The 26,916-nt window shown below is 31.3% G+C and overlaps 2 protein-coding genes across 5 annotated transcripts; one reads left to right on the top strand and one right to left on the bottom strand.

Moving 5' to 3' along the window:
• Positions 1–1,756: 1,756 nt before the first annotated feature.
• On the bottom strand, positions 1,757–16,274 carry LOC134712143 (thioredoxin-related transmembrane protein 1-like). 2 transcript variants are annotated; one of them, XM_063573327.1, is made up of 8 exons: positions 16,085–16,274; positions 14,214–14,329; positions 7,925–7,970; positions 6,966–7,094; positions 6,534–6,579; positions 5,533–5,634; positions 5,180–5,271; positions 1,757–4,355 (listed from the first exon to the last, which is right to left on the bottom strand). In XM_063573327.1, the coding sequence occupies exons 1-8, from the start codon at positions 16,210–16,212 to the stop codon at positions 4,184–4,186; spliced, it is 831 nt and encodes a 276-aa protein (XP_063429397.1). In that variant the 5' UTR covers positions 16,213–16,274; the 3' UTR covers positions 1,757–4,183. The 2 variants fall into 2 exon arrangements, with proteins under 2 accessions (XP_063429397.1, XP_063429396.1); XM_063573326.1 differs by having other exon boundaries at positions 1,757–4,360; positions 5,182–5,271.
• A 198-nt stretch (positions 16,275–16,472) lies between these two features.
• LOC134712141 (protein IWS1 homolog A-like) lies at positions 16,473–22,096 on the top strand. Of its 3 annotated transcripts, none has more exons than XM_063573325.1 (2): positions 16,473–16,510; positions 19,708–22,096. In XM_063573325.1, exon 2 carries the CDS (start codon positions 19,710–19,712, stop codon positions 22,062–22,064), a length of 2,355 nt encoding a protein of 784 aa, XP_063429395.1. In that variant the 5' UTR covers positions 16,473–16,510; positions 19,708–19,709; the 3' UTR covers positions 22,065–22,096. The 3 variants fall into 3 exon arrangements, with proteins under 3 accessions (XP_063429395.1, XP_063429393.1, XP_063429394.1); XM_063573323.1 differs by having other exon boundaries at positions 16,481–16,713; XM_063573324.1 differs by lacking the exon at positions 16,473–16,510 and adding an exon at positions 17,158–17,220.
• Positions 22,097–26,916: the final 4,820 nt, after the last annotated feature.

Here is a 26,916-nt window from a genome sequence, read left to right as displayed (position 1 = left end):
ATCCAAGTTTTGTAGAAATCCAGGATAGTTAAAAGAAGTTAAAAAAAATTCAGAAACCGTAACCTTTATAAGGGATGTTGACGACAGAATGTAAGATCACTATGTCTTGCATTTGCGACATAATTTGCAGGCTTAACAAAAATGATTTCATGGTTCAGCTTTGGTAATGTTTATGTTCTCTTATGAGTAAAAGTATAACTATATTTGGTATGTGCGTACCTTGCAAGGTCCTCATGCCCTTTGGCAAGTTTTCACTCGACCTCAACCTCATTTCATGGATCAGTGAATAAGGTCAAGCATATCTCAGATACTATAGGCAAAAGGACTAGTATATTTGGTGGATGGAAGGATTATAAGGTGTACATTTTCAACTGGCAGGTGTCATCTGACCTTGACCTCATTTTCATTGTTCATTGGTCAATGTTAAATTTTTTAGTAGTTTTTTTCTCTCTCGAATACTATATGCATAAGGTCAACTGTATTTGGTGTATGGAAATATTTTATGATGTACATGTCAGTCATGCAGGTTATATTTGACATTGACCTCATTTTCACAGTTCATTGCTCACTGTTACTTTTAGTGTTCTTGTCTGTTTTTCTTAAAACTATAAGCAATAGTCCCAACTATATTTGTTGCATGAAAGGATTGTAAGCTGTCTGCCTGGCATGGTTTATCTGACCTTGACCTCATTTTCATGGTTCATTGGTCAATGTTTAGTTTTCGTGGGTTAAGTCTGTTTCTAAGAATCTAAGCAATAGGTCAACTATATGTATTGTATATATTGAATGATTGTAAGGTGTACATATAATTCTCATTTGGTTTATATGACCTTGACCTCATTTTCTTGGATCATGTTAAGTTTATGGGATAGTTGTAGTAAAGCTTTATATTACGGACTATCAATATAATATCGATGGTTGGTAAAGAATGCAAGACGTTTCATTTTAATGACGGTGGATTGTTTTAAGACTAGATGCAAAGATACATAATGTCAGGTAGTAAACATACTTATAAATCTTATATCAACATGGATCCTCCTTTTTATTAAACCAACAATGTTGATTTTGATTATGATGGACAGTTTCTTATTGTCCAGCATAAAAAAATGCACATTCAGGACGAGAAAGTGTAATATAAATATTAACCCTGCTTTGTACAAAACTAACATACTGATTCAGATGATTAGTTTGCTAGTTCACAAGGTAACACTCTACAAAAAGATATGTCACCCTACTTAGACACATTTTTCCGACTGCAAGCTGGCAAGCTTTGCTCTTGTTCCTTAAAGCAAATACCAATTTCAATTTTCAAAGTCCTAAGTTTGATGTGGTTGTGGTTCAAACCCACAACCTCCAACACTCCAGATACACAAGAGACAATAAACTAGTTATGAACCTTATCTAAAAACACACTTTAAAAGTTATTATTCTTCTGACCATGTTTATTTTTGGTTACAATTATAATTTATTGCTTTTACTGACATACAGCCAACAAATCATAAAAGGCATTTGATTAATAACAATTGGAACCATATTTCGTTATTTTTAGAAAATGGTTATGATTGGTATCTTACAACAAAGATATATTTATAGTATGGAGTATCCATGTTGATGATCAAAAGCCAGGTAAATGGATTTTTTTAGAATATAAAATAAAAGGAAAACAAGAAGATTTTCTCAAGAGTTGGGAACTATAATTGCCCAGAATGATAATGCGCACACTTGCCTTTAGCCAGTTGTATAAAAAAAAATACTATTATAAAACAAGCATATCTTTATTCAGTTTTTTCCCAAACATTAATGATAAACTAAAATGTAAAGACACATTCATACAATTTCTGTGATCATAAACTTAAAATAAAAGTTTCTACCACAATTAAGAGCTCAGGTTAAAAATTATCCATCTAAAAACATAAAAATACATCAGCCATATAATTTAAATTTGTGCTTTCCCATTCCATAAACAATAACTTGTAGAAGAGCCCAAATTAGTGCCCTATTATGACACAAACAAACAAAATCAATATTTATAAGACAAATGCATTTTTATCCTATAAAAAAGTTTTCAGAATCATATCAATATATTATTTACATAAAACATCCATTCTTTCACATAACACTTGTGCATCTCACGAACAGCCATAATCCAGCAGTTTTGGGAAACAAAAAGAAAAAATATGACTTAGGCTTCATTGCCATTATAAAATTCATGCTGTTTATAATTCTTGTGATACTGAAGAATGCCAATTTATACAAATAAAACTTTCTTAAAGTTAATTATACTAGAATATTGGATGGACATGTCAGATAAAAACTTTAAAATACTGAAACATTCAACAAATTTTAAGATATTATTTTTCAGAAAACAAGGCAGCAAAATATTCTATGCCATAAAATTCAAAAAGGATAAAAGTTTGGTTAGTTCACTTCATCCATCAATATTAAAAAGTAAAAAATAAAAATACACATTCTGCCGGATAGCTGAATTTAAGACTGACTATGAAACTACAGTAGCACCTCACAACATACAATCACACAAATGCATAATTTAAAGAAATCACTTTACTATTTACATCACCTTTGGTTTTTTATTACAAAAATAAATCATCTCTGATGTAATGCTTAACTGTACAAATAGATAATTCTGAAATAACAATATAAATGGAAAGTCTGTCCATGGACGTAGATGATGCCACTGCTTGCATATAACATTATAAAGAGAACTAGAAAATAATAAAATTGACACCACACAAATTAGTACTTGACCTGGTAATAAGCAGTGTGTATATGTTTCATAACATTTGGTTGAGACAAACTAAAGTTAAGAGAATGGAAACTAATTTTGGGGAATATGGACGGACAAGGATAACACTTAATGCCCCCTCCACACAAAAAAACATAGATCTAAATCTTACTGAAAAAAAATAGAAATTTATAGTGAGAAGTCACAGGCACTTGTCTCAGAAAAAAAAATCCTATATACCTTATTATAACACAAGGTACTTAACTTGCATTTTAGAAAAATGTTAGGTGGTGACGAAGTTTCGTTATATGCCGCTTTATAGGCTGTCAGCCCCACTAAAGCTTGTTATATCGTAAATCTAAATTGATTTATCTATACAATGGTGTATAACATGCCTACATTTGCTGTCGGAATCATCCGTAGCAATCCTACCAAAGTATGTTAATCATAATAATTTTGCAAACCGCTGAAGAATTGGCAATAAACGCGTCATGCTCCTAAATGCAAGTTAAGTACCTTGTGTTATAATAAGGTATATAGGAAATTTTTTTTCTGAGACAAGTGCCTGTGTGAGAAGTACATTAGATGTTTATGATATTTTTTCTGCTTAGTATTATTTTATATCAAATGATATAATAATAGCTGTCATTAAATATTAAAGCCTTACTTTCATACCTATTTTTGTTGATTATCCTCTTCTTGGCTTTAAAATATCAAACATTAATCACTGAAATCCTCTTACATAATTTCATGGATTTAAATTTTTTATTGGAAATATGAAAAACTTAAAAGTTGGGTATTTAGCATAAATTAAGTACAAATAGCTTCATCGAGTCAATCCTTAAACCATTAAACATGTTTAACTAGTAAATCAACCTATTAAACAGGGGGGGGATATCACATTCTGTACAATCCTTAAAACTGAGGTCTAAAATTACACATTGCATAACAGTTGTCATGTGAAAAACTCTTTGATTGTTAAAACTCAATACTTCATTATTACAATGAGCATTTCTTTAAGAAATGTATTTTATAATTGTTGGTGCAAATAAATTATCTCATTGCAAATTGCATTTATTTAAGGATAAAAAAATAAATAAAACAATACTTCTAAAACACATATCTGCTAAAAATAACACAACTGTCCTATCTGGATGCAGTTTTTCTATAAAATAAGGCTAAGCAACAAAAACTCTTTGAACATAAATTCTTAAATAAAAATATTTGGTGTGAAAAAGTTGTTTCCTTCACACCATTTGGTGTAATTACCTGAGAAAGAGTTGTACAGATGGATGTCATGTGTAAGTATGTTGAGAATACTTACTTATTTGGTTGTGCTTATACAGTAAGATATTTACACATAATAAATATATACTATTGGTTGTAAAACTCTCATTTTAAGAAAACTTGATAAAAAGAATATAAATTTAAAAACATGAATCAATCTGCTTTTCTAACATTTCGTTTACGAGTTTGTGACTTTGGACTGTCTACCACTTTAGGTATATCTTCTTCTTTACTTTTTTTACTTTCCTCTGACACCTCTTTAGAAGGTATATTGTTTTGATGAGAATCTTTAGTATCATCTATTATGTCTTGATCATCATCATCATCAACCTGAAATTAAAGTTGAGAAATTCAAAGCAAAAAAATCTAGACATGAAATAATAGTATTAAAACACCTATGCCTAGTTCATTTCGATCTATCTGGATTAGACAGTGCTGTCAGGACAGATTAGTCTCTGTACAATACATCAAACCTAAAATCTAGCAGAGGGCTAATGCAAAAACCTCTACATTTTTGTTATTGATATTTAAAAAAATAATAGTCTTGAATAAATTTCATTATGCAACAGAAAATCTATCACCCAACTATTGGTTGTTAAAAAAACGTGCATTCAAAATGTTTTAAGTATTTAAAATCAAATAAAAGGCTTATTTATCTATAGATCCAGGATTTATAGCTTTATTGGCATGTGGCCTTTTTACAAATTTAACATTACCCTTTTTTCTTATAAATCTTTTTTGCCATACTATACAAATCTTTGATTTAAGTCAAATGTTAAGTCCTATTAAAACTCAAATAAATTATCATTAATCACCCATATCTCACATAACTCTAAAACAGTGAACAAGTGCCAAAAAAGTAATTTCTTATTCATTGAAAACTAAAACATAGCAACATATCATTTTTTTCAAAAGATTTTTGTCCTTGATAAATAAATATATAAAAGAGTTCTTTAAAAAACTTTCCTTCCTTGTAATCTTATTAATGATTTATCTATTTTTCTTTTGATCAGTATTAAAAATGAGAAAAAAATCTTTAATGAAATCCTCAACTTGAAAAGATTGAAATGACAAAATACAGTTCAGTTTTAATAGAAATTGCTGGTCATATTTGACCACAATCATTTTTTTAAATAAATATCATAAAATACCTTAGTTTCTCCCTTTCGTTTGTCATACATGTATGTTGATGGAGGTGATGGTCTGGATGGGAACACAAAATCACACAAAAATACTATAACCTGTAAAAATGTATGAAACAAACATTAAATTATAACATGTAAATATTTTGAAAAGTTTCTTAATTATTTTATCAAGGCCTCTGTTATCAATTAAATACAACTTTGTCAGATTCTCTTTTAATTTTGAAAGGTTAATCTTTAAACAATTAGTTAACTCTTGTGCATTGATATTAGCCTCTTAAAGGCTTCATTCTGCAAACAATAAAAGTACCAACATTGGCTCAACATTTTAACAATAATTTGCTGTTTTTCATAACTTACTAGTCCCAGTATTAATCCAGTCATTATGGTTGCAATAGCAAAAATAACATAACATCCCCACTCAGGTATCCCATATTCTTCTGTCATCATTGTGTACAAGGACTAAAATAAAGAATAATATCATCATTATAAAACCCTCTGTCATCATTGTGTACAAGGACTAAAATAAAGAATAATATTATCATTATAAAACCCAGACTACAAATGTAGCTTCCATAATTAATACTAATAGAAAGTATTTCCACTAATTTATAACAAGCACTTCATATCCCCTGTTTTTTTCTCTATTGAATTGTTTTACAGTTGTCATTTTATGGCCTTTTATAGCTAAATATGTGGTATGGGATTAACTTTTTGATTAAGGTCGTACAGTGACCTATGCTTGTTAATTTCAATATCATTTGGTCTCTTTTGAAGAGTTGTCTCATTGGCAATCATACTACATCTTTTTTTTTATATTTATATACTGATAGAGGAGTCTGTATTTTGTTTGTCCTTCTGTCCAACTCTTGTATTCACCACTGCTTCTTAACAGCTTGACAGACTCAGATGTTCTTTTGCACTTCCTATTTCATATTTTTAGGTCAATTTTGGGATTCACTTTGGCATGATCATGGTCCTTTTTTTACACCACAATACACATATGTATCTACTTCTCCTATTTAACCTCTGATGAAATATTAATGAAAGTTACATTTTTTGGGGTTCCATATTATGCACCTCCTTCCTTTAACCCTTTAAAAAAACTTTCACCATATAATGACATGGTGACAATGGTGAAACGTTTGTTATGTTGTTTCATCAAAACCATAATTCATGAACCTTTTCAATAAAATTGACAGTGAGTGCAAGTTAAATCTAAGAAAAAAAATAACTTCAATTTTTCTATTGTGAACCTCTCCATATAAATGAACAGCAAAAGTAACACTATAATTATTAAATTTACTATTTTTCTAGATAATGGATATACTTAACAGTCATTAAAAGGTACCAATATTTACCCTTATTTTCATAGCCAACTTGAAAAAGAATCCAACAGCTCCCATCCTGCAAAAAATATAAATTTCCTTTTAAACAAACATTTGGAGTATATCTTTTACTCTAATGAACATTTCAATCACCAAATAAAATGTGAATGTTTTACATAGGACTTCCAATTCCAATGAAAATAAAAATAAATAACTTCACTCCTCAGATGTCACACTACAATAAGGACTCTCAAGATATTGTTGTTTACATTGCATCAACTAGTTTTAAAACTCTCTGCTATGAACCTGGTGACCTGTGCATAGTTTTAATTATGTTCTGCTTTAACCTTAATAACCAATAGTTTTCTCTCTGCTACTATGACTGTCAATGAGTTCTCACTGTCTTGATATTTACTAACATGACCTGGAAGATGATTTTATTATGGTTTTTGTTACAATACTTACTGATAGGACCCTGGTGACAGATACCATGACACTGGTTCTACTTCTTGCCATTTTTTGTCATCCACAAAACTCATTAGTTCATCTTCTTTTCTTCCACTTTTGTACTGTCGAAATTCTCCATCTTTTATACTGAAGTTCAAAGTGTAAAACATAACATTATTCTCAAATTAATCAGTTCAGAAAAATGTGATGTATGATAGGAATATTTGTCTAAATTGTCTAATCTAGACACAAATCTTTTTTCACATTATAAAATTGTTTATTGATTAATATCTTTCAACAAGCATTTAGCAGATTTATAACCATAAAAACAAGCTTAAGAATGTGTCCAAAGTACACAGATGCCCCACGCGCACTATCATTTTACATTTGACCAAAAACTTAAACCTGAAACTCACACTTTTATTTTCTATGTTCAGTGGACCGTGAAATTGGGGTCAAAAGTCTAATTTGCCTGTAAAATTAGAAAGATCAGATCATAAGGAACATGTGTACTAAGTTTCAAGTTGATTGGACTTTAGCTTCATCAAAAACTACATTGACCAAAAATTTAACCTGAAGCAGGACAGACGAACAACAGATGGAGGGACGAATGAACGCACACACCAGAAAACATAATGCCCCTCTACTATCGTAGGTTGGGCATAAAAATTCTTTTAGTTTTTTAATAAAACTCAGCCAACTTATAACTTAAAGTAATGTAACAGACTGCTTTGTAACTATCATACACAGAAATTTTAAAACAGATTCAAGAATTATATTGGAGGATATATGAGATAACTTCTTGATATTTTGACATTTTAATATACATTGTAGATACTTGCTTACATACAAAAACTATGTTTTCTAATACTTGAATGAATTACACCATGTACACAGCTTAGAAGTGAGGTAACTTAACACCATATCACATTTATTACATGTTTGTAGGTCATTCAGAATATTCTTTAGTCACTTACTGATAAATGGTGGGCAATGCAGCTACAAGGAATCTGCCACTCAAACCTGGAAAAATATAAATGTTAAATTGTTTAATAAAAAAAAGTTCTTTGCAACAAAGCAATGCTGTTGAAAAATTATGACTGTTACTACTAATTCTTTCAGTAGTGTTGTTCCGATGATCGGAATAAGTCGGAAATCAGTTGGTTGGGCCTTGCGATGTCGATAATCGATTGGGATTTTGTTCAATCGATTGTCGTTTTAAATTTCCGGACCTTTAGCTTGTCAACTTCCGGTCTGTTTTAGGTAGCAATACACAGTTAGGAAAAAAACTTAAAATTGACACTCATAATTTTTAAACACCCCCTTTCCCCTCCTGTCTAACAAAGAAGGCTTTATATGTGTGTTATGCATGTATATACTTGTAGAAAGAGAATCTTCCATAGATTTGATTTCTAATGGTCACAAGGGTGAAATATAATCCCTTTTGGGTGTAACCATGGCAACACTCTGCATTTCTTAGATACAAAATATAGCAAAAAAGGGGGGTGAACATGTCACAAAAGTCTCCAAAATTTGGTCTAAAGGAAAATTTCAATGAATTACAGTGGTACCTTTCCTGAATCCATAGGTTTATATCTATCAAGTGGTCCAAAAAAAATCATATGTCTTCCTGCTCGTTTTTCCATAAAATTGAATTGAAAAGATCGAGCGCAAAATCTTTGTTGATAAACACTACAATAATTTATGGACCTATGAACGGTACGGATAGGAAAATACGGACTGTCAATCATTGAAATGGCCTATAAAACATGTTAAAATCAATCTAAATGTTCATATAAACCCACTAGGAAGGCTATATTATTCTTCAATTACCTAAAAATCAATTTTATTGTACAAAAACTTTCATATTTAAAAAATTCACAGGGGCCATAATGCGAAACTAAACTTCTAACTGTGTATTGCTACCTTAAGGATTAACATTTTTTTTCCCATTCCACTTTAAATGGATTTCTGTTTTCTACTAGTTAAAACGAGCATTTTCGCCTGCTAGTTTTGAAAATCGGTTCAGAAACAAATATTTTATGAAGGTTAGCAGTTGACACTGAAATGCAACAAAAAAGTGATTTTATGAAACATGCCATGTCAAAGTGCATTTTCTCCTTTTTTAGTCAATTTTCTAAAACTATACCTTCTAAGCCTGTCTTTCCTTGTTTAAAAACCTAAATTAACCTTAACAGTAGACAACTTTTACAAGTTAAAGCTATTTTAAAGCTCTAGAATGTCAATTTTGTTGTGTATTACCATACCAAGGCCTTGGTTAAAATATAGTCAACACTGAATTTATTTATAACAGCGGGGAAAAAATTGGGCTTAATTCATGCTAAATTGTGACTTTATACTTGCTAAAATCATAAATTTGATTTACTCGCATGAAAAAATATAAAGCGTTCCCTTCTGAGGTTTCTACATAACGCGCAATCTTCTTTTCCAAGGGGTAGCCAATAAAGTATCAATTAATAACGGAACCAAATCTATGTGTCAAAATGTCTATATTGGTTGCTAAGGACAATAAACAACAAAACTAACATACATTGTCATACTAAAGGTTGTTTCTTCCTTAGAATTGTATCTATAACCTAAATGTCAATAGTTTTGTGGTATGTTTGTCTGAAAAAAAGGCAATTATTTGCTTTGTCAAATGCCATAAGGTAGCAATACACAGTTAGGAAAAAAACTTAAAATTGACACTCATAATTTTTAAACACCCCCTTTCCCCTCCTGTCTAACAAAGAAGGCTTTATATGTGTGTTATGCATGTATATACTTGTAGAAAGAGAATCTTCCATAGATTTGATTTCTAATGGTCACAAGGGTGAAATATAATCCCTTTTGGGTGTAACCATGGCAACACTCTGCATTTCTTAGATACAAAATATAGCAAAAAAGGGGGGTGAACATGTCACAAAAGTCTCCAAAATTTGGTCTAAAGGAAAATTTCAATGAATTACAGTGGTACCTTTCCTGAATCCATAGGTTTATATCTATCAAGTGGTCCAAAAAAAATCATATGTCTTCCTGCTCGTTTTTCCATAAAATTGAATTGAAAAGATCGAGCGCAAAATCTTTGTTGATAAACACTACAATAATTTATGGACCTATGAACGGTACGGATAGGAAAATACGGACTGTCAATCATTGAAATGGCCTATAAAACATGTTAAAATCAATCTAAATGTTCATATAAACCCACTAGGAAGGCTATATTATTCTTCAATTACCTAAAAATCAATTTTATTGTACAAAAACTTTCATATTTAAAAAATTCACAGGGGCCATAATGCGAAACTAAACTTCTAACTGTGTATTGCTACCTTAAGGATTAACATTTTTTTTCCCAATTCCACTTTAAATGGATTTCTGTTTTCTACTAGTTAAAACGAGCATTTTCGCCTGCTAGTTTTGAAAATCGGTTCAGAAACAAATATTTTATGAAGGTTAGCAGTTGACACTGAAATGCAACAAAAAAGTGATTTTATGAAACATGCCATGTCAAAGTGCATTTTCTCCTTTTTTAGTCAATTTTCTAAAACTATACCTTCTAAGCCTGTCTTTCCTTGTTTAAAAACCTAAATTAACCTTAACAGTAGACAACTTTTACAAGTTAAAGCTATTTTAAAGCTCTAGAATGTCAATTTTGTTGTGTATTACCATACCAAGGCCTTGGTTAAAATATAGTCAACACTGAATTTATTTATAACAGCGGGGAAAAAATTGGGCTTAATTCATGCTAAATTGTGACTTTATACTTGCTAAAATCATAAATTTGATTTACTCGCATGAAAAAATATAAAGCGTTCCCTTCTGAGGTTTCTACATAACGCGCAATCTTCTTTTCCAAGGGGTAGCCAATAAAGTATCAATTAATAACGGAACCAAATCTATGTGTCAAAATGTCTATATTGGTTGCTAAGGACAATAAACAACAAAACTAACATACATTGTCATACTAAAGGTTGTTTCTTCCTTAGAATTGTATCTATAACCTAAATGTCAATAGTTTTGTGGTATGTTTGTCTGAAAAAAAGGCAATTGTTTGCTTTGTCAAATGCCATAAGGTAGCAATACACAGTTAGGAAAAAAACTTAAAATTGACACTCATAATTTTTAAACACCCCCTTTCCCCTCCTGTCTAACAAAGAAGGCTTTATATGTGTGTTATGCATGTATATACTTGTAGAAAGAGAATCTTCCATAGATTTGATTTCTAATGGTCACAAGGGTGAAATATAATCCCTTTTGGGTGTAACCATGGCAACACTCTGCATTTCTTAGATACAAAATATAGCAAAAAAGGGGGGTGAACATGTCACAAAAGTCTCCAAAATTTGGTCTAAAGGAAAATTTCAATGAATTACAGTGGTACCTTTCCTGAATCCATAGGTTTATATCTATCAAGTGGTCCAAAAAAAATCATATGTCTTCCTGCTCGTTTTTCCATAAAATTGAATTGAAAAGATCGAGCGCAAAATCTTTGTTGATAAACACTACAATAATTTATGGACCTATGAACGGTACGGATAGGAAAATACGGACTGTCAATCATTGAAATGGCCTATAAAACATGTTAAAATCAATCTAAATGTTCATATAAACCCACTAGGAAGGCTATATTATTCTTCAATTACCTAAAAATCAATTTTATTGTACAAAAACTTTCATATTTAAAAAATTCACAGGGGCCATAATGCGAAACTAAACTTCTAACTGTGTATTGCTACCTTACGGTTTGCATTTTATATGCGCAGTCAAACAATATTAACCAGTCGATGACAGTAACAATGTCAAACATCCAATAATTAAAGAATAAACCAATTTCCTTCTTTATAAACGTGACAAAAGCATTTGCAGATTGATGGAAGGTTATTTAACATTAATAACTTTGTACGAAAGACTTTCTTTCATTACCGGTACTTGTTTATACTTGAGAGCGGTACAAATCATTCTGATTTTAGACAAAATAATTACGTTGCTTCATTAGAACGTGTTGCAAATTGCCTTTTAGAAATGTTTATCCATGTGTTGCATCAAAAACGTCATATTCCTTTCCAAATTGTTTGCCAAACATCGTTTATTGTTCCGAAATTTGTCCGCCATTTATAAAAATATAAGAATCACGAATCGGATACGGTTCAACTATGTAATAATTCCGCATTCTTACAATTATAAGTTCAGACGTACGAATGACACTATTGACAGAAATTAATGATCACAAGAGTGAAAAAAAGCGTTCTTCACGAATTAACAGACAATGGCTTAATACCCTTTGTATACTGTATATCTTATAATGCAAATGCATTATTTTATTTTTTTGTGTTAATTTTAAATTTCTAAAAATTAAAAACTTTATATATCTTTTCCTAATTAGAAGCATTCAAATGTTCATACAGCTATGTTATTGAAATTGTTACACCATTGAAATTTAGAAATGGTAGTGTCACTGTTGGTAATAAATGTTGTAATTATGAGATAAAATATGTTCAATATGAATCTTGATTCTTATCAAGACATTTCATTGTTTTAACTGCTGAATAGATAATTATCAAAGGTACCAGGATTATAATTTAGTACACAAGAATATGAAAAGGAAACAAAAGATCAAATATGAATATATAAACTTTGCAATGATATTGAATGTACACATAAGACATGTACAATGAGACTAATTACAAGATTTCCTTTAAAAAAAAGGGCAAGGTATTATGATCCGATTATAACCGATAGTCGGTTGGTTGCTTTCAACCGATTGTAATAGATAATCGGTTGGTAATTTCAACCGATTATCCAACACTATCTTTCAGATAGAATAAAAATAATATAAAATATGCTACTTAAACATGTTTAAAGAAGGTTGTCTTGCATGTCTTGATTAATGTACTAACACTGACAGGCACCTTTAAAGGCTTTCGGTCTACAGATCTTATTTAAATTTGGGTTTCACCCAAGGGTCCGGAAACGGTCATATTTGCCAGTCATGTCCTAAACTGAAACTATAATGTCCTAAACTTTTAATTGGGATTTAGGTCAAAATTTATTTTTCAACCGTAATAATTTCGGTCATTTCGTTGAGATCCACTTTCAAAATCGTCATTTTGAACATATTCTTGTTTTGTTATCGACTTCCTGTAATTAAGCTGCCACTTCAATAAAGTGTTATAATCCTCCTAATAATTATATTAATGCCTCGGGGAGCTATTGGCTAATGATTGCTAATCTCTTTACCTGTGTTTTTAATTTACAAGCTGCAAACTATTAATATAAAGAAATAAAAAATTCCATCCCAACTGGCTTCGTTATTTAATTACTCAACAGGTCAGACAATTGTCAATTATGATTTAAAATTAAATTAAAACTTGGTTTAATTTACGTAGATTTTTTTTTTTTACTTCTAACACACGTGCATTGTTTACTATGTAATACATACGCATGCTTGAAATTCTCTTCCACAGATTTAGACAATTGTAAATTTAAAATAATTTCATCCTAAATAAAGCTGGTGCAACTATTTTGATTAATATTCTTACACTATTAAAGGTAAAATATTAAAAAGCCGATGATTCCTGTGATATGGATAAACAAAACTAATCCCAGAAATGACTACGGAATTGTTCGTTTTAGTATTGTCGCAGTGCATCCGGTTTAAATTTTTACTTCAGAATCAAAGGAAACGTAAGCGATAACTGAGAATATTATCGTTTTGAGTCATTAAAATCATTTTATTTTTAAACTGTTGCCTTCCCTTAATTGCTCTTAAACGATTTTTTGAAAATGGTAGGACAAATCATGAAGTAAATGCGATGCAACAGTGAAACAAGTTTGTTGATGCTACGAACATGACAATCAAGTATGAGCATACTCATAATGAGTCTCATGCAGTAATGTGATTTTGACAATCATTTTTTGAAAAGGGGTATCACCTTTTACGTTGTATGAAAATGAATGAAATTAGGTGAAAAAATTTCCGGATCCTTGGTTTCACTGTTTTGTCCCGGTAGATTTCAAAGACAGACAAATATACTGACAAACATCAGGTTGTTATATCTTTGATACATTCCTTGTTTCAGTTTTCCATATTATAACATAACATGCACAACACTTGACTATTAAATACATACATTACATCACTTAATCCTTACCAAATTAAGCCTTAATCCTTATGTACATTTGTAGCAGCTGTGGTGCTTAAAGTCCTTTAAGTTTATGAAATGTTCACAAATATCAATGTAATGTATTAGTTATGAGTTATACCTGGATTTTCTGTTACATCCACAACTCCAACACTAATGTCCAGATCACGACTCCAGTCAGCTAATTTACTCCAAGTCTCAGAAAACTGTCTACAAGCAGGACACCATGGAGCCATACTGCATCAAAAGAAAAACAAAAAGTATATTAATACCATGTACATGTAATTGATACCAGACAAGAAGTAAACATCTCAATTGAGTTACTTTTTTGGGGGCGGGGGAGGCATAAAGTTACATGTAATCTAATTGTTCTATTCATTATTTGTCCAAGTAGTCATTAATTGATGTGCATATATTGTGTTCTACAAAAAGCCTATAGGTACAAAATGTATGTGGCATTCAATGTTAACATGGAGATGTTGGTGGTGGGGGGGGGGGGGAATTTTTATTATAAGTTGCAGGATTTTTTCTCTCCATAAATTAATTGTGCAAATTGTAATGCAGTTTATTAAAAATATTATAGGGTTGAGAAGATGATGAAAATATTTCTTCTAATTTGACAGTTCAATTAATATACATGTACATTTTACACTGTATGTTATCCAATGGACCTGTTAATTTAAGTTATTACGACTGTTATTGATAATTTTTAAGTATGCACTGGTCATATATCATCCAACAAATGTCTGAACTTGAAAACAAATAAATGATGACCCAAATAAAACAAATAAATTACATGTATCTACTTTTATTAATTATTCAATAATGTAATTACATGTACATGTATCTTTATAATGTTTAATTAGTATCTAATCAAATACAAGTACATTGTAAATAATTACTAGATCTTTTGCTTTTATCATATATCAATCAATATATTCAACAAAATAATAAAAATACTTTAATTTATACAGCAATTTCCTTTACTTTTACTGTAAAAAAAAATGTACATGTACAATGTAAATGAGTTTAGATATAGCTTATTACAATTTGTAGACTTCCAGTTCACTTTTCAGCACACAAAAAAAAGCGACAATTTACCTAGTATAAAGTTACCATTCATTTTCCAAAGGGAGAGAAGTTTATATTTGCCGGTATACTAAATATCATATAAAAACTCAATTCAAAATAAAAATACAGAGGATAATTGCATTGAATGAGACTACTTTCACCAAAATACAAAATGTAACCATAAGTTCTGTTAATTACAATAAACAAATATTCAAATACAACCTATTAAATGGCTTTTCAGATATAATTTGTACCTTAAACATGTACAATTGAGTTATCTAATTTAAAAATAAATATTTTGAAAATAATTAAAGATGGATAAATTATTTTTGTTGTTGCAAAAACCCATCACAGATTTTGGTTTCAAAATTCTAAACATAAAGCCATTATGTGCTAGCTTTTATTGTATACCAAAAGTCATAAACAACCTTTAAATTCATAAACCTCCTGCTGAGATGCTCAAGTAGACAAATCCTTGAGTAGAGCCAACCTAAAAGGTGTACTTGAATAAGTCATTTTTTATACTTGTTTTTTAATGTAATCAATATCTTTATTTATATATATTTATACTTGTTTTTAGGAAATCATTGATAGAACTGCATGCACATTATTGTCCTTTATCTATTAACCACTGAATTGTCAATTACTGAAAGATAGGAGAACAAGGGAGAAAGCTGCTAATTTGTTTATAAAATGCCCATATGTTTCACATGTACCAACCAAAGGCAAAGGGATTAATAATGGGTTAGTCAAATAGACAGTTTGAAAAACTTAAAAGTGATTCCTTAACAAAAAATCCCTTTCCGTGTCTTCCGTATGACATGTATGTGTATACGTGACATACAAATGCAAAGTGTAAGTAAGTGGTCCAAACCGGTGTAACACGTTTTAGAAATAACATTATTTGCACGTCATACTTACAACTCCAGCATCCATTCCCCTTCTAATACCGTTTGCCAATTTTCATCAGTAATTGTTATTACGGACTTTCCAAGTCCAAGACAAACAGGGAGCACAAATAAAACGCTTAAACATGCAGTTGCTCTCATGGTGCGTATTGGAAATTCTTTAACAGGAAGTAAATTCAGGAAGTCCAAAGCCTAAAATGACATCTACGACCCTTCCTCAGAATCAAATAATATTATTTACCCAACGAATGAAAGTATCATTTCAAAGTAATAATTACAATAAGATATTAATTTTGTAGCGTTTTTATAAAAAATAAAAAGGTTTAATTTGGGATAGTGAATTACAGAATGTTGCATTAAATACGGGACAAACGGACTTATTTTGTCGATTTCTGAGTTGCATCCCTTGCAAGGTTTATTGTGAATTAGTTTATTTGAGGTAAATAGTTATAAAAAGAGTGTTTTTTGGATCAAAGTGACACATATTAACTTCATAAACAGATTAAGACAGATACAGTTAATAAAAAGACTGCCATCCTGTTGCACTATCACATTTTGACAACCATTGTCACTGAATCAGATAATCATGACTATCACTGGTTTAGGAAGATCTTCATAAATGGGTATTATCCCCACTAATAGGTAATATATAATACCTAAACTCAGGTAATATTAAACCGTATCTGTTCTCAGTGATAAAAATCACAATATCACAGCATTTACAATAATATGTCCCGTTTGTATTGACTAAGGATTTGTATAGTAAGACAAATCCTTGTATAGACCTTATTATTATTTGGAATGTGCCACTTGAACCATACATTACACCTTATCACTATTCTTGTCTAAAGCAAGAATCTGTTCGCTTGAACTATTGACGTTTTACAACAATCACTTTTTCATTGTGGCTGCAGATATTTTGTATTATGAAGTGGGTCTCATTGGGGTCTAAGCGTGACGCAGGATTGCCGATTTTTCGTAAGCGTGAAACGTGAAAGTCAAATTATTGTGTTTTTATAAAAAATAAAAAGGTTTAATTTGGGATAGTGAATTACAGAATGTTGCATTAAATACGGGACAAACGGACTTATTTTGTCGATTACTGAGTTGCATCCCTTGCAAGGTTTATTGTTAATTAGTTTATTTGAGGTAAATAGTTATCAAAAGAGTGTTTTTTGGAGCAAAGTGACACATATTAACTTCATAAACAGATTAAGACAGATACAGTTAATAAAAAGACTGCCATCCTGTTGCACTATCACATTTTGACAACCATTGTCACTGAATCAGATAATCATGACTATCACTGGTTTAGGAAGATCTTCATAATATAATACCTAAACTCAGGTAATATTAAACCGTATCTGTTCTCAGTGATAAAAATCACAATATCACTGCATTTACAATAATATGTCCCGTTTGTATTGACTAAGGATTTGTATAGTAAGACAAATCCTTGTATAGACCTTATTATTATTTGGAATGTGCCACTTGAACCATACATTACACCTTATCACTATTCTTGTCTAAAGCAAGAATCTGTTCGCTTGAACTATTGACGTTTTACAACAATCACTTTTCCATTGTGGCTGCAGATATTTTGTATTATGAAGTGGGTCTCATTGGGGTCTAAGCGTGACGCGGGATTGCCGATTTTTCGTAAGCGTGAAACGTGAAAGTCAAATTATTGTGTCGTGAAAACGGGAAATGAGGTCTTACGGGACCAGGGAAATGACAAAACAATGAGAATTGCTTACGTACATAGTGTAAGCGGGATACGGGAATCTGACAAAACAGTAAGCGGGATCCGGGATCGGAACCCCCCAATGAGACCCCCTATGAAGTTGATATTTTACGGGAAATTGTGATAAGGTGTATTGAATTCATACAACAATCACATTTTCTATTGTGGCAACTAATATTTTCTATTGTGTGAACATTTTATGTTTATGAAAATTATCCTTGTTGTAATGAACATTTTATGTTTATGAAAATTATCCTTGTTGTAATGAACATTTTATGTTTATGAAAATTATCCTTGTTGTAATGAACATTTTATGTTTATGAAAATTATCCTTGTTGTAATAAAAGTAAATAAGGATACCCAGGTTAACCCCTAATCTAAAAAATGATACTGCATTTTTTTAGTCCGAGATTACTCTGACGTCCGACGGCTATTTTGCCAGACAAGCTGCGGCCCAAGCTTGTCTGGCAAAACAGCCGTCGGACGTCAGAGTTATCTTGGACTACATTTTTTACAAAGAATATTTCGGTAAGTTGATGATATTGAACCCATACGTCATGTATGTACTGCAAGCACTTATTGTTCCAAGGACAACAATGAGTCGTGAATGAACTGTTTAGCTTAAGTTAAATATATTAGAATAAAGTATGTTGAACCCAATCACCAAATACGTTTAAATTTTATAACATCATGTTATCGCTGTAAATTTACAATGCAAACAAATATTTTGGGGAATTAATGGAAAATATTAAAATCACACAATTGATAACTTTAAAGACAACCAACTTCAAAAATGTATTGTAAACAACTTTTCTCAATACCTGCACAAATCAGATTTGAACCATTGGACATTGTTGGAAAATGCTTTTTAGAGGGATCAATGGTGCAACTATTCTTTTTCTTGGAAAGTTGCTAACCAAAAGTACAAATTTTCATTTGAAAATGTAATTAACAAATGCACTTTTCAAATGTTTTGCTCAAGTCAAAAACAAGTTTTTTTTTATGCCCCACCTTCTATATTAGAGGGGCATTATCTCTTCTGGTCTGTGCCTCCGTCTGTCCCCCTTCAGGTTAAAGTTTTTGGTCAAGGTAGCTAGTCTTTTTGATGAACATGATGAAGCTGAAGTCTAATTGACTTGAAACTTAGTACACATAGATATAGGAAGATGTGGTGTGAGTGCCAATGAGACAACTCTCCATCCAAGTAACAATTTAATAAGTAAACCATTATAGGTTAAAGTACGGCCTTCAACACGGAGCCTTGGCTCACACCGAACAACAAGCTATAAAGGGCCCCAAAATTACTAGTGTAAAACCATTCAAACGGGAAAACCAATGGTCTAATCTATATAAACAAAACGAGAAACGAGAAACACGTATATATTACATAAACAAACTCCAACTACTGTACATCAGATTCCAATCACCAAATATTCTCAATAACATGTTCTCTATGGAATGGTCTTTCTAATTTTAATGCCAAATTAGATTTTTTACCCAATTTCACAGTCCATTGAACATGGTAAATGATAGTGCGAGTGGGGCATACATGTTCTTTTGGCACATTCTTGTTTCACAATAAATTTATATCAAATTTGGGCTATAGTTACATTACCCTAAATAGGTAATTATAACCACTCTCTGGATTCTCACAAAGGATTTTTTTAAACTACTGTTCATTTATCATGTTTATGTCCATTACAAGTCCAAAATTGAGAAGATGATTGTTTTTATATATTTAATTTATTATATCAGCTGTCAATAAAAAGAGTAAGGAAAAGATATAGAATTTAGATTATTTTTTTCAACTTTCAACTGGTGCTTTATTATGTTGTTGTCATTTTGTGTACCTGAAAAATTATGCTTACTTTTATGTATATTTAATTTTCAAGGAATGTCTAGAAACTGGATTGATAGAGGTGAACAGATGAGATATAGTGGTAGATACCCAATCAATGAAATGTGGAATACCAGACAGTCTTTAATGAATGATTTAAGAAGAAACTTAACTCTAAATAAGTATTTAACATCTATTGAAAGAAAATGTTCTGATTTTGTTTTTGAAAAAAGAAACAGTAGATCAAATTGGAAAAGAACGGCTACATGCACAGTTAGTAAAGACCCTGAAGACAAAGTATCAGAAGACAAATCACAAGAAAGAAGGGAACCAGAAGATTCATCTGGTTACTTTAATGATGATCCAAATGTTGACAGATCTTCAGAAATTGAAAATGAAACCTCTACATCAAAACCAACAAATACTGAATTTGTCATTAAAGAAGAACCTTCTTCCGAACAATTTGATATTAATACAGAGTACAGTGAGATAGATATTAACTTGCCAGGAAATTTGGAAAAGAATCAATCAGATCCAATTGAAAGCCTGACAGAAGAATCAAATCTATTGCAGATTCCAAATTTAAACATAGAAATAAAATCTGAAGAAAGTTATGAGACTGAACAATCTATGTATACAAAAGAAGTTGAGGAACGTGTCACAGAAGAAAATCCTTTTGATTTTCAAGATATTTCTCAAACAAAGTGTGATGAAAATGACTCAGGCTTAGATAAAAAGTCTGAAAGTGGTACAAAGACAAAGAATTGCAAAGAAAAATCTATAACATACAAGGATTTTGTTAGGTCAGTTTCAAAACTAGTTAGTGATGGTGAATCATCTAAATCGGAGAAAACAAAACATTCAGATAAAAATTGTGGTAAGCTTAAAAAGACAAAAAAAATGAAATCGCCTAACCCGAAAAAAGATGGTGATGTTGACAAAGCAATAAGGAGTACTCGAAGTTCAATAAAAGGTAAAAAGGTCCAAAATGTAGAAAAGAAAAGAACGAAGAAAGAAGAGGAAAAGAAAGTTAGAGATAAAACTGAAAGGACAACTATTACAAATACTCTCAAACAGAACAAACAGAAAACAAAATCAAAAAGTAGATATTCTACTAGATCACAAAGAAAGGAAAAAGATTCAGAGGAAGAAAGTGTGCATGAGGAACCTTCTGCATCAATATCAAAACAAAAAGAATATCCTAAAAGAAAGATTGTATGTCCTGCAGATGAGGACATTCCACTTGCGAAATACACAAAGTTATTACATCCCAATGAAGAAACTAAAGTCAAAGATACATTTAAAGGATCTGCTGATTTTGACGAGGCTATTCATTACTTTCCTGATAGTTGTGTTCATTCTGATGATAAAACTGAAGAGGACAGTAATAAATCTAAAACAAAACAGATAGATAAGTCTGACTCAGAATCAAAGGATAGAAAGATTAAAAAAGAAAGTCCTCTTCAGACATCTTTGATCTTGATAAATGATTCTGATTCTGATAAACAACAGAGCACCACAAACCAAACTGCTAGTCGTAAGTTAGACAGTTTAAACAATAACACAGATTTAAAACAAGAAAAGTCAAGTAGTCAACATGTTCAAGGTGAGGAATCTTGGTCATCATCACATGAAAACGATCAATTATGGGAATATTTAAAATGTGATTTTTGCGATTTCATGGTCAGTAAGAAAAAGGAACAAAGTTATCAATTGATGGAGGAGCATTTAGAAAGTACAAAGCACAATGCTGCAAGTATTGTTAAAATCAGCATTTCAGATGGTGAATTGAAGCCAGTCTTTGTTAAAAAGGAACATGCCATACTACTGTCTTTAGAGAAAGCTACTATTTTACCGTATTGCCCTACATGTTGTACTGTTATGCCCTCTATCTGGACTGTACAGTTGCATGCTAAATACAAACATGGAGAAAATAGCAATTATGAAAAAGACAAATATTGTCTCGGAAAAATAGAAAATGTGGTCAATATTCCTATTCCAAGGAAAATTAATGTTTGTAAGAAATGTGGACTAAAAAAAAATAATATTCAAGAACACTGGGAAACCCACAACCATTTTCCATATGATTTGCCGTCAACCAATCAAATAGCACAGTTTTCTTGTAGTGCATGCAATCGATATTTTGATTCTTTCTCCTCGGCTCTCAGTCATGCTGTTGCCCATGAAAAACATGATAAACTGCAAAATGATGGTGTTATTATTACTTATATTACAAAATCTGAACAGGTATTAACTTTGCTACCTAGAGAAAAAACACTTTCTAATGGAAGAGCTTTGGAGATCTTAAACCAAGCTAAATTAGCCAACAAACAGGGACAATGGACTAGAGCACAAAGAAAAGAATTTGAAATGATGGCAGTTGATTGGAAACGATGTTTTAAACAGTATTAAGAATTATTTGTTACAACATGATATACAATGTTTTGGTGTTTTATTTCTTGTCTAGCCCAAACTTGGGCCTATATTTATTGCACTCCTCATAATTTTCAACTTTCATTACAAACATACATGTACTGAAATCATGCACACCTACTTATACATCACATTGTGTCAGCTGTTTTCAGTTAATTGTAAACACTTGAAGCTTCTAAAATGTATCCACAAATTACCAAACAAAATGAAACAATATAAAAAAATGAAGATATGGTATTATTGCCAATGAGACAACTCTCAACACAAAACCACACAGAAATTAAAATTAAAGGACGCTGTACAGCCTTAAACAATGAGCAAAGCCCATACAGCATATAGTCGGCTATAAATGTCTATTCTCAAATCTAGAGACGGAAAGGCTTCCTTTGCTTAAAGTAAGGGGGTTGATGAGCAAGATTAATGAACATGAATACAATTGCTGATCATGAGAATAATTTGATAATTTATATTTTTATGCTCCCACTGTAGTGGAGGGGGCATTAAGGTTTACCCTTGTCCATCTATCTGTCTGTCCATCCAAAAATTGATTTCCATTTTCTAACTTTAGTTTGCATCAACCAAATGTTTTGAAACCTATACACAATGGTAATTTTTGTGGCGTCACTTTTGTCATTCTTGAGATATGCCGCTTCATAAATGGATTTTTTTAAAACTTTAGTTTGTCTCAACCCAATGTTATGAAACTTATACACAATGCTTATGACAAAGTTGTCAAGATAATTACATAACTTGTTCAAGGTGCAGGAATCTAATAATGTATCTGTTCAAAAAATATCAATGATATATTTGTTAAAATTAATTGATAAAATTGGAGTTATCTTCCTTTGTCCATTATTGTAGTTGAATCAACTACAACCAAGAAGTAATATAAGTTTATCAAAATGAGATTAAAAAAAAATCGGCATAAGGATCTATGTTTCAGTTATCAGAAAAAAAAATATTACTGCATTAACCAATAAGTTGCTGCTAACCTTTTCAAAATTTTCTGAATTTGCAGTCATATGATTTGGTATGTAGGTGAAGTTTTATGATGGTTTCCTAAAGGACTGTTGTCTTTTGACCTTGACCTTGTTTTTACGCTCCAGAGGTCAAGTAGATTTTTTTTATTACACATGTTCAGTAACTACGATTGCTTATCGATCTAAAACATTTAACTTGGGTGTAAAGTCGAAAGTAAAAGCTTGGCTGTTGTTGCATTCTTTTATGTTTGATAGGTCAGTTAAAATTATTGTCCTCAGTATTTTGTCTTTATAGTGGTTGCACAACAGGTCACTAGAACTGTAAACCAGTCTCACAGAAAGATCAATAGGAAGACAGAAACCCTTACTAGGGAAATTTATATTTAACTCTCAGACAACCAGACCATGACCTAAGTACTCAACGTGGCAAATATCAGATCGAAACAGCCGCTTGTACTCGGACCAGGCCTTGACCTGGTATTGCTGGTTAACAGTTATTCATATTCATCAGACCAAAAGCTGACAAAGCAATAACATAAGCTTTTTCAGCTCTTATAACCAACAAATGCATACATATTCAAAATACTGATTTTCACATCAGGCATCAACAAGATATTGTCTTGGTGTGCGTGTAATATTTGCCACTGGACATTTATCTTTTTTTTTTTTAATTATATTAAGATTGTTTTTCCCTTATTGCACTGAACATTGTTGAAGGCTATCGGATAAGTGTTTTCCCACGTCCATTGTCATTGGGGAAAACACCAATCTATCAATCTTTGGGAATCGAATGATTCCTCTTTTGACACTTTTTTCATAAGTCAAATCAGTCATAATTATATGAATGGTTTTCAATTAGGTGTAGTTGTATAAGGGTTTGTATAAGAGTGAATAAATTAACACAAAACAACTAGAGTAAAACCATCTTTTTGTGTTGCGTATGAGAAATGTTCAGTGCAAAAAATAAAGAAAAAAAACCCAACAATTTAAATCCTGTACTCATGGTCCTGATTGATTAAGCAGTTACAAGCCAATTTGACAGTTAATTATTAGAATGTCTTTCTAAACTAAGACATATCCCAATTTTCTATAAATGGGTTTCGAAATTCCCACCCGGTCGACCACAAGCTTCACAAAATTTAACTATTTGATTTATTTTTACATTTATTCTTGCTCGTCCTTTATCCTTAATATGGACGAATTATTCTACATTGGACTTATAAGCAAACAGCAGCAAATGTCCACATGGCTTAAGTACATGTTGATAGGATATTCAAAATGAATTGTGTGTCCAAAAATGCGTTCGAAACAACCTAAATAATATTTTTTTATAGCTTTAATCTTTGAAATCCATGGTAATATGATGCGCAAAGAGTAATTGTTTCGAAGGAAATTTCATATTCCGTACTCCATAGATGATGAACAAAAGGGGGAGGTGGGGGTTAAAGTAACATAGGGCACATGTACAAACCAACAAACTCAAAATCACTTCTTTTTTTCTAAACTGGCCTTTAACTAAATATTATATATCCTTTCAGTTTGGAGTTCCTATCTTTTTAATTAGGAAACCCATTTGATCTGACAAAATGGGATTATGACATTTTCTTATTAAAAAAAACAACAGTTAAAGATAATACGGTATAAAGAAGAGCAACAGGTGTTTGTGTAAAACGTAAAATACTAAAAAGAACTTGGACTTATTGCGTTCATTAACGAAATAACACCTCTCAAAACGTTTTGAATAGGGCAGGTATATTTGGTTTTCACTGAAACTATAATGTGTTAAAGAAGTATGTCAAATGGAACTTACTTGACTTTGACCATATTTCATGGTTCTGTTTTCGCAATGAGGTCAATTTCTTAGATTCTATTAGTAAAAGATGAAATAAAGAATTATCGGAAAATTGTACAATTTAAAAGTCACTTTTCATCTCAATTGTAGCTAAAAGACTCAGGTGAGCTATTGCCTCAACTATCAGTCGGTCTTCAACAATAAGCAATTGTATATTGTATTAAAAGTGCATGGCAAAATGTGGAACTATTCAAAAGAGAAAACCAACGACTTGATTATGGTAAATCGTTTACCGAAAAACAAACTGCTAGCCGTATGTCAGATATTCACAAAAACTAAATCAAGTGAAAACTGACAGGCACCCGAAGAATGAGGCTATATTGCACATATTTTTAAAGATGCTGGTTACGGTTGTTTTCACTTTATAGTCATTCAAAACGGCGTTTTCTTAATTTATCGATTTCTACTTTTAAAAAAACCAAAGGAGTAAATGCGACATTTGCCGTATAAAATTTTCATATATTTGTGACCATCCTCCCACAGGCACTTGTCTCAGAAAACAATTTCGTATATACCTTACTATAACGGTATATAGGGGAAACAAATTTTGAGACGAGTGTCTGTGCATCCTCCCCTAACTTGGTACAGTGATTTAACAACACACTGTAAGAAGCTTAAAAACTGTAAAATTCAGTTTGAAAGGGCTGGACTCATACGAACTAGAAAGACGACCCAAAGTACTGATCTGAGCGTACTCACAATTACTGTATCATAAGGCTAATTCATAGTCAATTTCAACAAATCATCATTTTTTCTCAATAGAAATTATCTTCTAAACTCTAAACCACTGGAACAAATCCTTGTTTACACTAATCGTGACCTGAAATTACAATGATGCTTGCATTTTTTTCCGGCAATTAATCAACATGGTTCCTATAGTTAAATAATCTGACTCAGGGACAGAATACAATATTTAAAAAAAATACCATAGTAATCTAATGTAGACATAGATAGAGAAAATCTGACATCGGCAAATAAACCAAGAATGTCTATTTGTACAAAACTAGTAAATAACAATTTGTAAACCAATAATAGTAATCAAGTACTGTAGACAGGAACTTGGCAGAATAAAAATTTCAACCAATACTTTTCATTATTCCTAATCGACTGAAATTTTCAGTTAATTTTGAATTTCAGTCTACAAAGACGAAAAAATATTTTTTTTAATCGTGTCGAAGGAACGAAACTCTCAGAAAATCGCGGCTGCGTCAGTTTCCAGTTTATACGTATTTTTTTTAATTAAACGTTTATTCGTTTAGGCAATATGTTGATTCATCATTAGATCACTGTGTGAAATAAAGCATATGGGAACAACCATAAAGCGATGAGCCCATACATAAGGTCCGGTGTTTTCATCATGTTTACGGAACGTATATCCCATAGTCCGGCTTCAACAATTCAAGTAAGGATTTTCTTATTCCAGGCATAGATTACCGTAGCCGTATTTGGCACAACTTTTTGGAATTTTGGATCCTCAATGGTCTTCAACTTTGTAATTGTTTGGCTTTATAAATATTTTGATATGAGCGTCACTGATAAGTCTTATGTAGACGAAACGCGCGTCTGGCGTACTTAATTATAATCCTGGTACCTTTGATACTAGTAACTATATTCGACAGAAGTTGACTGACTCATAAGAAGTTTTGTGTTAAAGCTGTTATCCTACTCCTAGCAAGTTAACGTTTCGTTGACGCTCGCATAAAAATAAAGTTTAAAAGGTAAATTAAGATTGACATCTGCAAATAATATAAGTAGGCGGACTGGAGTTAAACCTGTATAGGTGGATTTGATTATATGATAATGTCCAACAAAATTTAGATAAAATGTATACAAGTTTAACGCCCCCTTTTTATATTGTTTTCAGATGTCATTTTTAATAACAGTGCGTGAGCAAACATTACTACAAATAAAGCAAGCCGAATAAACCTCTTACTTGCTAGCTCTAGGATAACAGCTGTAAAGGTTAATTATTATTCGTTGAATTTATTTACTGGTTTCT

Source organism: Mytilus trossulus, chromosome 3 (genome assembly GCF_036588685.1).
Source record: "Mytilus trossulus isolate FHL-02 chromosome 3, PNRI_Mtr1.1.1.hap1, whole genome shotgun sequence".
Classification (NCBI taxonomy): Eukaryota; Metazoa; Mollusca; class Bivalvia; order Mytilida; family Mytilidae; genus Mytilus; species Mytilus trossulus.
The sequence above is the reverse complement of the archived record's forward strand: the minus strand, read 5'-3'. Positions and strand labels throughout refer to the sequence as shown.

What these genes read in the sequence shown, in the direction of transcription:
- LOC134712143 (XM_063573326.1), bottom strand. Translation starts at nt 16,212, where the DNA reads ATGAGAGCAACTGCATGTTTAAGCGTTTTATTTGTGCTCCCTGTTTGT. An exon ending in CTGGATTAATACTGGGACTA is followed by an intron (nt 5,272 to 5,532) that starts GTAAGTTATGAA and finishes ACATTTTTACAG; the next exon opens with GTTATAGTATTTTTGTGTGA. An exon ending in AACGAAAGGGAGAAACTAAG is followed by an intron (nt 4,361 to 5,181) that starts GTATTTTATGAT and finishes CTTTAATTTCAG; the next exon opens with GTTGATGATGATGATGATCA.
- LOC134712141 (XM_063573325.1), top strand. Translation starts at nt 19,710, where the DNA reads ATGTCTAGAAACTGGATTGATAGAGGTGAACAGATGAGATATAGTGGT.